The 15,617-nt window shown below is 47.2% G+C and overlaps 1 protein-coding gene across 4 annotated transcripts in view; it reads right to left on the bottom strand.

Moving 5' to 3' along the window:
• Window positions 1-15,617, bottom strand: part of LOC140426515 (spindle assembly abnormal protein 6 homolog) — a 121,834-nt gene that overhangs the window by 4,378 nt on the left and 101,839 nt on the right. For all 4 annotated transcript variants that reach the window (XM_072511383.1, XM_072511384.1, XM_072511385.1 and 1 more), the window contains 4 exons: window positions 3,510-3,643; window positions 2,290-2,430; window positions 519-622; window positions 275-366 (listed from right to left, as the gene is read on the bottom strand). In XM_072511383.1, coding sequence (XP_072367484.1) covers window positions 275-366; window positions 519-622; window positions 2,290-2,430; window positions 3,510-3,643 — 471 coding nt within the window. The remainder of the gene's footprint in view (window positions 1-274; window positions 367-518; window positions 623-2,289; window positions 2,431-3,509; window positions 3,644-15,617) is intronic.

The following is a 15,617-nucleotide window of genomic DNA, read 5'->3' as shown; positions in this document are numbered from 1 at the left end:
TTTGTGCAGAGTTCCCGCCGGCAGCGACCAGGGGTGAACGGCGCCGGCAGGACTCTGTCGTGTCCGTGCGGCCGCTTGGCCCATCCGAGCCGGTGAATCGGCGGCCCCACCGATTCCAGCGGCCCGTGCCGCGCCAACCGCGCCGATTCTCCGCACCTCGCAGAATCGCGTGCCGACGTTGGGGTGTCGTGGCACGGTTGCGGCGATTCTCCGGCCCGGCGCGGCGGGTCTCGGAGAATCGCCCCCTAAGTCTATAAAGAAACACCATTCCTACCTGAACTGAATGTAATTTGAGCAGAGAGTCCGCGCAGGGGGATGCTGCCTTGTCGCTGCTTAAAATACGTTGATTCTAAACCACCAACTTTGCTATAAAGAGAAGGCAAAGAGAAAAGTCAATCTGAAGGTTGGCCATCACAAACAAATAACAGGATTAAGGACTGACCAAAATGTAAATATGGTAATTTTATTAGTAAGATGCAATCATCAATGCCAATAAAAGACATTTCACACCAACGCACTTTTCTTTGCCTGATGAAGGAGCTGTGCATAATCCCATTGGAAGTTTTGGTTTTGATGCCATTGACGGTGTACTTGATTTTAAATATTGTGAGCTAATCTGAACCTGTCAAAAAATGAAAAACATGTTTGATTGTTTATACATATACAATTGTTGCAAATGAAAAGTAAAGCAGACCAGACTACAGCTTAATGCAGAATTTTAGATGAAAATAAAGTTAGTTATTTGTAGATTAGAAATAATTTGATTGTACAGAATGGACTTTTATTTCCACAGGAGTGATCCCACTCATTCAATGAAAGAGCCATGGAAACTCAAGTAAAATGGTGTATATTGGAGAAAATGTGAAAAAGGAGAATAAAAAATATTTTTTTTAATAGTGGTGTAAATTGTTGTACACATTGTTTTTCAAGGGTTCTATGGTTAGTCTGCTGAAGTTCAGCAGAATAAGCAAGAGATCATGCACAGAAATTTACCTTTATACAACGAGAAAACAAAATTCAAATGTGCCAGATATTTGATTTATTTATTCTTAACATAACACCTTAATACAGCAAGGTGTTTCATCCAATATCTCTATAATTTTCTATTTGAATCTAATACTAAGAAGAATTTCCTTCTACATTAGGATTAAAATGGCTCTGTGAACTGTTTACATTTCCTGCCACATAGTGTAAGTGGGTATCGACCAGGACAAAAGGTTCGCTAAGTCCTCAGTAAAGAGTTGCTCTGCACTGACGATTCCACACCAATATTCCATACTGAAGAACAGACAACTGCAGCAGCAAGCTTGTAGAGAGTTTGGTTTTACCATCAGCATCAGCAAGATAAATTTCATGGTCCAGGACATTGCCATCTATGAGCATTGACAATATGATGCTGGAGCTTGTTGTTAGCTTCACATATCTAGGCTCCACAATCACTAGCAATCTGTCATTTGATGCTGAAATCAACACAAATATCACAAAAGCTACGATGTTATGTCCTAGTTGAGTAAGAATGTTTGGAACAGTAATGGCAAACTGTGAGTCTATCAAGACTGGGCTTTCAATGCACCCCTCTACAGTGATGAGACCAGGACAACAAAAGTTAGACAGGAGAAAAGACTGAACAGTTTCTACTTTTGCTGTCTCAGACATATCCTCAGCATCTCTCAACAAGTCAAGGTCACCAACTCAGAGGTTCCGGAGTGTGCTAATTCCATGAGTGTACACTCATTGCTAAGCCTGCAAAGTCTACACTGGCTTGCCCTCATCCATCGGATGGACAATGGCCATATACCCAAAGACCTATATGGTCACTGTCTGTGTGGAGTTTTCACATTCTCCCCGTCTGCATGCGTCTCACCCCCACAACCCAAAGATGTGCAGGTAGGTTGATTGGTACGCTAAATTGCCCCTTAAATAATTTTTTAAATATATAAAGATAGTGGACATTGACACTGACAAGGGGAAGGCATTCGCTGACACCCATGACCTGTGGAAGCTGATAGGGTAGAAGGGCATTGGAAGATGTGAGCAGAAATGAAAAGCTCAGCTGACCAAGAAGAAGGTCCAGAGAAAACGGAGGTCAGCAAATCGTTCATCTTTTCAGCCCGCTGTCTTCCTCTGCAGCCAATGCAGCAGAGGCTGCCATGCCAGAGTGGGACTCCTGTGCCACACCAAGCAAGGCTGAACACAAAAGTTGACCACCACCGCACAATCCATCGTCCTATGAGACAGAAGGCTGCTACCACCAACTAAAAACTGAAAAGAGTAAGTGCAGATGCTTACCGTTGGCCCCAAGCTACGCTCACGTGACACAGCATGGCGTGGCTTCATACTATTGGCTGTAAACTGTTGTGGAAAAGATGATACCACAGAGGTAACTGGATAGTTGGTTCCAGAAACAATTAAAAAAGGATTTTTCTCTGACTGCAATAAACAAAAGAACAAAAGTGTCACACGTAGGCATTCCAAACATCCCTGACAAACTTACAAATGTTCAAACCATGCTGAATGAAGAAAGCTTGAACTTCAGGTACAGTACATGTTAAAGTGCAGCATGTTCAAAACCAATTGTATAATGACAATGCCAGATTTTCTATCTTCAGCACTGTAACACTGGCACTTACGTTAGAAATAAAAAGAATAGGTGATTCAAAAGAAAACTGAAATAAGAGTTCCTAAATTATTTTTGATAAAACACAAAGCCCTCTTATCAGAACGATGCAAGTTCTTTCTGATTTTAAGTTTTACAAAGAAAAGAAACCTTTCTTATTCTTCCAAAACAGAAGACAGCATTTAAATGTTACATAGACCTGAGCCTATATTTCCCTCCATAAAGAATGAAGGAAAATAGGATGTGCGGTGGCATTTAATGGCTGGGTTAAATTCCTGCCCATTAAAAATCGATCACCAGCATTTTCTTCCACCTCTTTTCCAACAACTCCAGTCACCTTTCACTCGTTATTCATACCACAGTTAAATGACATCAAGTGGTCAGGACTTGGGTCACCCATGGATTTCCCTCTATATCTGTCCATTGGTCAGAGTGAGGACCTGCATGAAAGAAGTCCTGGGGCAGTGGAAAGCCGTTGGAATAAACTCTTATCGGACTATTGGAAGTGTTCTAGCCTCTCTTATTTCTTCCCAACACTCCAGCTCAGCTTAATGTGTGGGTAGACATACACAGACAATAGTAAATTTATACTTATATCTTTTGGGGATTCTTCTCCCTTTAAATCTTGCCCAATCCATTTCACCAGTGCAAAATGTGACCTAGAAAACCATAGGATAACCCTCTTCCAAAAAGGCAGTCTTTCAATAATTTAGCTAGGAAAATGAAAACAAAAATAATGCTATACTTCCAGGATTAAAACTATATTATAAGACTTAATGCTTTTGTGATTACACCTATATAAAATTAAGAAATAAACTGCTGAAATAACAGTGGTTTGTAATCCTCATACTTTAAATAGATAAAGCTACTTTTAAATGATGAATAAACTTACAATATTGGGAGGTACTGTTTCCCTTTTGAAGATACCATTACTTCCAGAAGCAGAAACTATCCCAGACGATCCAATTATCTCTTGCTTCCTCACCATTTGATTTTCATTAAGTTGTTTGTTGAGCCATGTAATCACTTAAGTGAAAGAAAAATTAAGTTAGATGTGGATTAAAGCACACACACACACACACTCTCTCCTGGCTATGAAGCATTGCAGTGTCAAATCCCCTGCACAATGTTCAAGACAATCGAGTCATCTACCCACTCTTTTCAGGTCTTTAATTCTCCCCTCTCAACAAATTACTGTGCTACCTCGCTAACGGCTATACCGGACAATATTAATAATGGGCAACTAAATGCAGTAGAAATAAATAATAATACAAGGGCGGCACGATGGTGCAGTGGTTAGCACTGCTGTCTCACGGCGCCGAGGACCCGGGTTCGATCCCGGCTCCGGGTCACTGTCTGTGTGGAGTTTGCACATTCTCCCAGTGTTTGCGTGGGTCTCACCCCCACAACCCAAAGATGTACAAGGTAGGTGAATTGACCACGTTAAATTGCCCCTTAATTGGAAAAAAGAATCGGGTACTCTAAATTTAAAAAATACATATAAATAAATAAAAATAATACAATGCAACAATGAAATTTCAAATAGTCCTGCTTCCTTACTTTAGAATCCTAATCTTATGAAGATACAAAACAGCATAATATACATGGCTTTGCCTAAATTGCAGAATGTGCAAGAAAAGCTACTTATTTTCTCTCCCTTTCTATGCTCCTTATTCCAGTAAAGAAGAATCAGCCTAGTTTCCTCCTGTACAATCTCACTTCTTGCTAAATTAGGTCAGTTTCCTCCTGTACAATCTCACTTCTTGTAAATAAAACTTACTGGATTGAAACTAATACAGGATGACTAATGAAATACCATGACATATAGCAATAGAACAGTAACAATGAAAGTACGAGTTGGGCAATTTCCAGATTGATCATGTTATGTCCTTCATAACGCAGGTCCTACTATGAATAACAGACCATCATGTCCCAGACTGTCACTGATCTTGGGTCTTCTGAAGATCTCCATTGACCTGCTGCTCACATGACCCCTCCCCAACTGTCCCCAGTTTCGAATCATTGTTCCGTAATTTTGCAACACCACTTTCTACTTTATCCTGAATATTCACAAGTATCCAGGCATATCCATTGCTTAAGCCTGTTTGCTGCTCTCCAAGTTCACATTCCATTTTTCTTTCCTTGCCAGTTTCCATCTCCCTACATGTATTCTTTATTAAAAATTATTTTTTTGATTTCCAAAAGAGGAAAGAAGGAAACAAAGTATAATACAGCATCACAATGCAATAAACAAACAAATAAAAACTATACAGAAAAACAGCAAAATTAACAGTTGATAGTAATTAATGCTTTAAAGAAAGAGACAAATGGTTGCCATCTACAAAAGAATTCTCAGTGGATCCTCTTATGGCACACCTAATCTTCTCCAGGTATAGAAAATGCATTGGGCTAGATTCTCCATTCCTGAGGCTAAGTGCCGATGCCAACAGAGGATCTGTGGTGTTTCACAACAGAAAAATTGGCGTGAAACCCTCACCATTTCCACTACCATTAACGGGCTAGCACTGGAGACACGTGAAACACCCGCAGAATGTGCGGAAAACGGTTGGAGAATTGCTGGGTCCGTGCTACACATGCGCAGGGCCGACAGGCTGCAGCCGTGCGTACGCCATCCTTCCCACCCCCCAATCGTGCCGGAAAAGATGGTGCCGGCTGTGCTGGACCACGTACCCGCCCATCCCGACCCCACAGCCCACCTCCTGGCTACCCCCCACCACTCCCCCCAGCCCTGGCAGAAGCCCCCCGGCCAGTGGCATGGATCTTGGCCAAGTGTGGCATCCACATGCCCTCCTTCTCCCTCCGCAGGTACCACGCAGGCTCATGACCGCTGTGACCACACGTGGCCCGTGCTGTCGGGAACTCGGCCCATCGGTGGCAGAGCGTTACGGTTGGGCCTGCTAATGACATTCCAACGGGGTTGCGACTGCACGCAGCGCGCACCTCGATTTGAAGCGGAGCATCGCGGCCCTGCGTCAAACCGGCGCCTGCCGTGATTTCGGCGTCAGGAGCCATTCTCTGCCCGATCGCTGTTCCCAATTTCGGCAGTGGCCGACGGAGAATCCCGCCCATTAGCTTCCAACCAGGAAGAAGCATTGGTGGCTTGGGGGACTTCATAGGTTAATAAAATCTGCTTGTGGGTTATTAATGAAGCAATTGCAATGATCTGCCTCAAGCTTACTGAAACTCACCAGTGCAGATGAGACTCCAAATATGGCTATCAAAGGACAAGGCCATAGGTCAATATTTCGAACTTTGGGAAAGAGTGTCAAAGGAGGATGACCAAAAACCGGCCAACTTCAGGCGCAATCACAACACGTGGGAATAGTCTGCTGGGGCAAGTGAGCACATGTCGCATTTGTTGCTTGTGTTGGAGAAATACTTACTAATTCTGGCCTTGGTAAAGTGAATTGTGTGCGGAACTTTAAACTGAATTAAGCTTAACCAAGCACAGGAGGATGTAGAGTTGACCCCAAAAAGGGCCTCCACCCTAAGGTCAAGCCCAAGCTCCGCATCCTAATAATTTCTTACCTTATGGAGAGGGAAGGGTCTGGAGGATATCATGAGATCGTACAATCGTGACATAGAACCACTGCTGGTTTGAGGCAATGATAAAATCACTTCCAACAATGTGCTTAGAGGTAGTTGAGGAAAGGCAAGCGAGCAAAACCACAGGCTTGAAAATAGTGGTAAAGACTACATTCAGGTAAATTAAATTGGGCTGCAAGCTGGCAAAGTTCCCATCCACAAACAGGTCAGTAAAATGTTCTTCCTCCACAAGGCAAACACCAAGTCAAGCATGGACAGCAAGAATAAGTGGTTATCACAAATAGGTCCTAATAGCGAGGGAGTGGAAAGCTTAAAATGCTGACAAAATGGTTTCCATATTTTGCCATAAATCACAACTGGAGGGCTGCAGGGTGGTGCAATGGTTAGCACTGCTGCCTATGGTGCTGGGGACCTGGGTTCGATCCCAGCCCCAAGTCACTGTCTGTGTAGAGTTTGCACATTCTCCCAGTGTCTGCGTGGGTTTCACTCTCACAACACAAAAGATGTGCAGGATAGGTGGATTGGCCATGCTAAATTGCACCTTAATTGAAAAGAATAATTGGGTACTCTATAAAAATAAACAGATCTGGGAGATAAGCGGAGAAGCAGACTGGCGCCCGAGCTGGTGGCTAGTATGCAGCCAGCTTTGTCCTCCTATTCATAAAAAGCACCCCTTGAACATTGTAACATGTGCACAGCTTTATTTGTGGAAAGTAAATCAAATTGAGTCTGGAGCTTAGCCTATCTGCATATAACTCAAGTGTGGTTGTAATGGAATATTGATGGTTTATTTCTAAAATTGAATACATCAATTCTTGTTTTTTTAATTTTTTGTTTGATAATATATGCATTGTAAGAAATTGCATTTCCTCGCAGAACCGCTCGAGGGTCTCCCATAATACTGATGGAGGTTGGAATCAGAGTTGCTTGTCAAATCTCCATGGAGGCCGACAAATAGTACTCACATGAGTAAGCATGGTGGAAATGACAGAAGTAGGAAAAGTCCCTCGTCATCAGGTGGAGGAAAGACTAAGGGTCCACCCACCTATTTGAGTCATAAATGTGGAAAGAGCCTTGGAAATGCCAGAGAGACAAAGGTCTTTGGAATTGAGCAATCCAGCTTTGGATCTATAACTCAGTTTAGATCTCCTCCGAAAATAAGATGGTGGGTGTCTGGATTAAAAAGGAAAGATAGAAGCAATGCGATAGATTTTGTTTTATCCCAGTTAGGGGCATAGGCGTAGATCAAAACTACAGAGGTTTGAAAAAGGGTGCCACTAACTATTGTATAAAGTCCACCAGGATACCATAGGATTCCTACAGTGCAGAATGAGGACATTAGGCCCATTAAGCCTGCACCGACCCTCTGAAAGATCTACTTCCCTGCCCTATCCCCATAACCCCATCTAACCTGCACATCTTTGAACACTAAAGGGCAATTTAGTATTCCCAATCCACCCAACCTGCACATCTTTGGACCGTGGAAGAAGACCGGAGCACCCGGAGGAAACCCATGCAGACATGGGGAGAAAGTGCAGACTCCACACTGACAGTCATCCAAGGTCAGAATTGAACCCGGAACCCTGGGCGGGATTCTCCACTCCCACGCCGAAGTGGCCGCCGTCGAGGTTCACGATGGCGCGGAACGGCCCCGGTCCCGACCGATTCAGGCCCTGACAATGGGCCAGGATCGGGGCCGCGTCATCTACACGCGCCAGGTCTTGTCGCCCGCGTAAAAGCGGCGCCGCATAGATGACGCGGTCGGCGCCGCATAACGGGCGTCATCCGCGCATGCGCGGTTGCCGTCCTCTCTAAGTCCGCCCCGCAAGAAGATGGGGGACGGATCTTGCGGGGCCGCGGAAGGAAGGAGGTCCTCCTTCAGAGAGGACGGCCCGACGATCGGTGGGCACCGATCGCGGGCCACCCCACATTCCAGGTGAAGCCCGGTGCAGGATTCCCCCCCTCGCCCCCACACAGGCCGCCCCCCCCCAGCGTTCACGCACCGCCCACGACTGCAGCGACCAGGTGTGGACGGCGCCGGGGGGAACCCGCCGTTTTGGCCTGGCCGCTCGGCACATCCAGGCCTCAGCATAGCGGGGGTGCCGGAGAATCGCCATTTTGGGTGTCTCCGGCGATTCTCCGTCCTGCGAAACTCGACCGGGCCGTTCCCGCCGCTTGGGAGAATCGCGGGAGGGCGTTGGACCGGCGGCCCTGGAAATTTTGGCGGCCCAGGCGATTCTCCCAACCGGCGTGGGAGTGGAGAATTGCGCCCCCTGTTCCTGTGAGGCAGTAGTGCTAACACCACTGTGTCGTCCCTCAGATTACATTCAAGGGGGTGAACTCTATTCTTTTGTTACTCAAAACTGTCGTCCACTCTGCTATCTGTTAAAACTGGAGTGAAACACTTGGCCAACCCATGCGTTACGTAATTTGGTGTGATCTCTAACACGAAGATGCATTTTTTGAAGGAATGCAACATCAGTGTTAAGGCTCTTGAGATGTGAAAACACTTTGGAATGTTTTACTGGGCTACTTAAACCCCTAACATTTCATGTGACTAATCTGATCGAGAGCCTAGTACCGCCCTGACCGCCTGAGCTAGTTATACGAATAGGAAGACTTTATAAAAGGATCAATAAATTGAATGGAAAAGTACAGCCAAAACATAATGAAAATGGTCAAAAACAAAATGGTCTTTGATTACTGTCAACGGAGGAAACTCCTAACCCCACTCCATCCCCAGAAAAATCATCACACTCCCAAACCACTGGAACAAAAACCCAACAGTGTGATAATAAATGTGTAACCAAATCAAACCATGAATCAAATCCTAAGCTCGCCATTATAAATAAGATATGCAGCAGTATTGTCTTATATAACATCCGTTGACTAACAAACCTTGTTAATGGGGCATACCCCCGACATGCGAGCTACGTTATACATAATATATCATTGGAAAGTTACTTGTTCTAACCGTGTAGTAAAATCTCTAGTGTAAACCGACAAACATGCCCTTAATTTTGAGCATATTAAATGGCCGAGAGGTATTCAACCACATGGTACCCAAAAAACAAAACCACAAACTTAGTAAGTCATCAAAAATTAAGTATGCGCTGCTGAAGGAAAGAGTCTGCCTCGTCTGGTGCATCAAGGAAGTGATCTTCTCCATTAAATGCAATGCAGAAACGGGCAGGGTAAATCAGCCCAAAGCAAATTCCTTTCTTGTACAGCTTGGACTTGGTGTTTTTGAATGCTGTATGCCTCCTTGCCAGGTCTGCACTCTAAGTCTCAATAGATCTTTCTGAATAATTCCAACATAAACTGTGCTCAGCCTTCAGCCCCTTCTGGTATACCAACAACGTATAGGTTTTGTCAGACTGGTTTTCCAGGTCATCGACTTTGCCCCGCAACGACACGCTCTCCTTAATCACCGCAGTCACCCTGAACTCGAGTGTACTAATCCTGCCGCTATGGTCTGAAAGGGTTGCCTCAATATCAGTAAATGTACTAGCGTGAGAGTTGACAGTTAAACGAATGGTGTCAAGGGAGGACCGAATATGACCCAACGATTCATCCAATGAAATTTTCAGCTCCAGAGCTGAACCTCTCCAGGGTTTATCAAGCTCAGTGGACAGAATTTTGCTCAGAGTTTTGGCTGTTAGAAGCATGGGGTTGCCAGCTGCCATCTTAACTGTAGCAATCTTGGCAGGGGCAACTTTATAATTTAATTTAATATTTTCCAGCGTGCATGTTTTAAATTCTTGAGCAATTTTCAAAAACTTGTTCCTCTAGTGTTTAAATACATTTTTGCAGTGGCAAATAATAGTATACTGCCGCATTAAGAAAGAACTTGTAAAAAGAATTAGTGGGAGAAAAACCACATCCGCTTACCCTACATCTCACAACCAGATGTCCCTCTACCTACATGTATTCTTTAACACATTTTCCTGCTTTGATAATTATTGATTATCTGACTCCTGTAGTTTTTTGACAATGGTTGTCGCTGTAACTATCATAGCTTCTTAGCCAGGGGATTGTGCATGATGGCGCACACAAGAGGCTTGCGACAACAAATATATACATTTTGGGATGGCAATAGAAGACTCAATTCTCCTTGTATGAATTGTACCCATCTTTTTCTTTTCTTTTAATAAACAATTTTATTGAGGCATTTTTGGCATCTAAAACAGTAACATTATACCATAGTGTACAAAAAGCAAATAAGACATAATGCAAGCACCAGCTCCCCTCTCGCCAGAACCTGCCTAAGCAACCCCCTACTCTACGCTACCCTAACCCCCCCCCCCACCGCTGACGATTAATTCTCCACGAAGAAGTCAACGATTGGCTGCCACCTCTGGGCGAACCCCGACAGCGATCCTCTCAAGGCGAACTTAATTTTCTGCAGCCCGAGAAAGCTCGCCATATCCGAAAGCCATACTTCAGACTTCGGGGGCTTTGAGTCCCTCCATGCCAACAGTATTCGTCGCCGGCTACTGCTCTTGATGTAGCATAAGCTGCTTCCTTGATGTGCACTCTGACAAAGGAAGGTTCAGACTTGGAGATAGCTTTAACACGTTTATTAAACTATTAACAATTCTCCTACTTGGATTCGACTCTACTGTTAATTCTTCTATAGCTACTCAGGCTGATGAACCAGTCTGCTACAATCCATGTGGTGGGTGTGATGTTCAATCAACCCTGTGTCTGTACTCACTTGAGTGTCCCCACTGGAAGAGACTGAGCATGTGTGCTGTGTCCTTTTATATGGGTTGGTGTAATGCCCTCCTGTCATAGTGTCACCTCTGTGTGTATCGTGAATGCCCATTGGTCGTGTCCTATCTTACTGACCTATTGGTTGACTGTCTGTGTGTCATGTCTCTGGTGCTCCCTCTAGTCTACGTGTATTTACATTAACCCTTTGTGTACTTACAGTGATGTATATCACCACAGCTACCAGGGAAGCAAAGGTCAAGACGTCGGCCTCTTTCTCCTCCTGGACTCCCGGGTCCTCCGAAACCCCCAAAATTGCCACCTCCGGACTCATTGTTACCCTAGTTTTCAATACCCGGGACATGACGTCCGCAAATCCCTGCCAGTACCCCCTTAGTTTAGGACACGCCCAGAACATGTGTACATGGTTCATTGGTCCTCTGACACATCTAGCACATTTGTCCCCAAAGAATTTGCTCATCCGGGCCACCATCATGTGGGCCCGATGTACGACCATGAACTGGATCAGACTGAGCCTGGCGCATGTTGCGGTCGTGTTTACTCTACTCAAAGTGTCTGCCCATATGCCGTCCTCTATCTCCCCCCCCCCCCCCCCCCCCCCCCCCAACCCCCCAGCTCCTCCTTCCACTTAAGCTTCAGTTCTTCAGTGCGTGTTTCCTCTGCTCACATTAGTTCTTTATAAATGTCGGAGACTCTCCCCTCTCCCACCTCTCCTCTGTAAACTATCCTGTCCTGGATCCCCCTTGGTGGGATGTGTGGGAAGAATGGTACCAATCTGCGTACAAAATCCCGCACCTGCAAGTACCTGAAATCATTCTGTCTCGCCAGCCCGAACCTCTCCTCCAACACCCTCATGCTCGGGAAGCTCCCTTCCAGGAACAGATCGCCCATCCTCTCAATCCCCGCCCTCCGACATAATTGGAACCCACCGTCCATATTCTCCAGGGCAAATCGGTGGTTACCGCAGATTGGGGACCAAACCGATGCTCTCACTTCCCCTATATGCCTCCTCCACCTGCCCCGTCCTCCATCTGCTCTACCAGTCGCGTCAAGTTAAGTTTATGCAAGGTTCCCCAGTTCCTGGCCACCTGGATCCCTAGACTAATCAAATTCTATGATAAAGAGGGGCTGGTAACTGGGTTTGTTTAATATTTTTTTAAAAATGGGCAGCACGGTAGCCTTGTGAATAGCACAATTGCTTCACAGCTCCAAGGTCCCAGGTTCGATTCTGGCTTGGGTCACTGTCTGTGCGGAGTCTGCACATCCTCCCCGTGTGTGCGTGGGTTTTCTCCGGGTGCTCCGGTTTCCTCCCACAGTCCAAAGATGTGCGGGTTAGGTGGATTGGCCATGATAAATTGCCCTTAGTGTCCAAAATTGCCCTTAGTGTTGGGTGGGGTTACTGGGTTATGGGGATAGGGTGGCGGTGTTGACCTTGGGTAGGGTGCTCTTTCCAAGAGCCGGTGCAGACTCGATGGGCTGAATGGCCTCCTTCTGCACTGTAAATTCTATGATAATCTATGATATCAAAAATCCCTTGCTACTCTCCTCAGCGGCAGATCGTTTATCCCCCTGCCCTGTTCCCCGGGGTGCATCACAAAAAGTTCACTCTTTCCCATATTCAATTTATATCCCGAGAACTCTCCAAACTCCCTGAGTGTCTGCATTGTCTCTGGCATCCCCTCCACTGGGTCCGACACATATAGCAGCAAATCATCCGCGTATAATGACACCCGATTTTCCTCTCCTCCTCTGAGCACCCCCCTCCACTTCTTAGAGCCCCTCAGCGCTATGGCCAATGGCTCGATTGCCAACGCGAACAGTAACGGGGACAGGGGGCACCCCTGTCTTGTGCCCCTATGTAATCGGAAATAGTCGGTGCCCTTATGTAATCGGAAATAGTCGGATCGTTGCCTGTTTGTTACCACGCTTCCCACCGGGGCCCCGTACAGGAGCTGAACCCATCTGATGAACCCCTCTCCAAATCCAAATCTCTTCAGTACCTTCCACAGGTAGTCCCACTTCACTCTATCAAATGCCTTCTCTGCATCCATCGTCACCACTATCTCCGCCTCCCCCTCCGGTGGGGGCATCATCATCACCCTCAGCAACCTTCGTATATTGGCATTCAATTGCCTCCCTTTAACAAACCCTGTCTGGTCGTCATGTACCACCCCTGGGACACAGTCCTCTATCCTTGTCGCCATCACTTTGGCTAGTAACTTGGCATCTACATTTAGGAGGGAGATGGGCCTGTATGACCCGCACAGCAGCGGGTCTTTGTCTCGTTTCAGGAACGATATCGTCGCCTCCGACATTGTCGGAGGTAGTGTCCCCCTTTCCTTAGCCTCATTGAAGGTTCTCGTCAGGAGTGGGGCCAGTAGGTCCACATATTTCCTGTAAAATTCCACCGGGAACCCATCATGTCCCGGGGCCTTTCCTGCCTGCATGTTCCCAATTCCTTTAATCACCTCCTCCACCTCAATCTGCGCTCCCAAACCTGCCACCTCCTGCTCCTCAACCCTCGGGAACTCCAGCTGGTCCAGGAAGTGTATCATTCCCTCTTTCCCCTCCGGGGGTTGGGACTTATACAGCCCCTCATAAAATGACTTAAACACCCCGTTCACCCTCCCTGCTCTCTGCTCCATCCTTCCCTCCCCGTCCCTAACTCCTCCGATCTCTCTCGCCGCCCCCCTCTTCCTAAGTTGTTGGGCCAGCAATCGGCTCGCCTTTTCCCCATATTCGTATTGTGCCTTCCTCCACTGCGTCTCCGCCTTACCAGTGGTCAGCAGGTCAAACTCCGTCTGTAGTCTCCGTCTTTCCCTGTATAGCCCTTCATCCGGGTCCTCCGCATATTGCCTATCCATCCTCAGAATCTCCCCAATCAGTCTCTCCCTTTCTTTACCCTCTTGTTTCCCCCTGTGGGCTCTTATGGAAATCAGCTCCCCCCTAACCACCGCCTTCAGCACCTCCCATACTACTCCCACCTGGACCGCTCCATCATCATTGACCTCTAGGTATCTTTCAATACATCCCATCACCCTTCCACATACCCCGTCGTCCGCCAACAGTCCCATGTCTAATCTCCAAAGTGGGCGCTGCTCCTTCTCCTCTCCTAGATCCAGATCCACCCAATGTGGGGCGTGATCTGAAACGGCTATAGCCGAATATTCCGTTCCTACCACTTTCGGGATCAGCGCCCTTCCTAGGACAAAAAAGTCTATCCGGGAGTATACTTTATGGACGTGGGAGAAAAAGGAAAACTCTTTACTCCTCGGTCTAGCAAATCTCCAGGGATCTATTCCTCCCATCTGCTCCATAAACCCCTTAAGCACCTTGGCCGCTGCCGGCCTCCTCCCGGTCCTAGATCTGGACCGGTCCAGCCCTGGGTCCAGCACCGTGTTGAAGTCCCCCCCATTACCAAATTTCCCATCTCTAGGTCCGGGATGCGCCCCAACATACACTTCATAAAACCCGCGTCATCCCAGTTCGGGGCGTATACGTTCACCAGCACCACCGCCTCACCTTGCAATCTGCCACTCACCATCACGTACCTGCCCCCACTGTCCACCACTATGGTCTTGGCCTCAAACGATATCCGTTTCCCCACCAGTATTGCCACCCCTCTATTTTTCGTATCTAAGTCTGAGTGGAATACCTGTCCCACCCATCCTTTCCTTAATCTGACCTGATCCGCCAATTTCAGGTGCGTCTCCTGAAGCATAACCACATCCGCCTTCAGTCTCTTTAGGTGCGCAAATACCCTTGCCCTCTTAATCGGCCCGTTCAACCCTCTCACGTTCCACGTGATCAACCGGGTTGGGGGGCCCTTTACCCCCCCTCATCATCGACTAGCCATCCCCTTTTTTAAACCAGCTCCTCACCCGGGTCCCACGCACCCGTTTGTCCCCCAGACGGCACCCTCCCGTCCCGACCATCCCATCCCGTATCAGCTCCCCCTTACCCTCAGCAGCAGCAACCCAGTTAATCCCCCCCCGCTAAATTCCCTTCTAGCTTGATGCTCCCCCCATATTGCTTCCGGGAGTCAGCAAACTCTGGCTGACCTCAGCTTCCCCCGTTTACCCTTGGCCTCCCTGCGTGTGAGGCCCCCTTCCTTCCTGCGCCCACTTTTCCCGCCGCAATTTCCATAGCGCGGGAAAAAAAACCCGCGCTTCCCTCTTGGCCCCGCCCCTAGTGGCGCAGCTCCCTCTCCCCTTCCCTACCGGCACCCACATTTCTTTGTGTCCCCCCCCCCTCGGGGGGGGGGGGGGGGGGGGGGGGAAGAGAAGAAGAAAAAAAAACGTTCTCCCGTCTAACATTTTTACAGATAAACCCTCCCCCTCTCCCCCCTTTGCATTTCTTTGCCACCACCTCGCTACTTCTTTCCAAACATCAATTCCTCAAATCTAGTCCAACTTCGCTTCTTGAATAAATGTCCACGCCTCCTCTGCCATCTCAAAGTAGTGGTGTTTGCCCTGGTGTGTAACCCACAGTCTTGCTGGCTGCAGCATTCCAAATTTTACTTTCGTCCTGTGGAGCACCGCCTTGGCCCGATTGAAACTCGCCCTCCTTCTCGCCACCTCCGCACTCCAATCTTGATACACATGGATCACCGCGTTCTCCCACCTGCTACTTCGTGTCTTCTTAGCCCATCTCAGGACCATCTCCCTATCCTTGTAGCGGTGGAACCTCACCACTATTG

Source organism: Scyliorhinus torazame, chromosome 7, assembly GCF_047496885.1.
Source record: "Scyliorhinus torazame isolate Kashiwa2021f chromosome 7, sScyTor2.1, whole genome shotgun sequence".
Taxonomy (NCBI): Eukaryota; Metazoa; Chordata; class Chondrichthyes; order Carcharhiniformes; family Scyliorhinidae; genus Scyliorhinus; species Scyliorhinus torazame.
The sequence above is the reverse complement of the archived record's forward strand: the minus strand, read 5'-3'. Positions and strand labels throughout refer to the sequence as shown.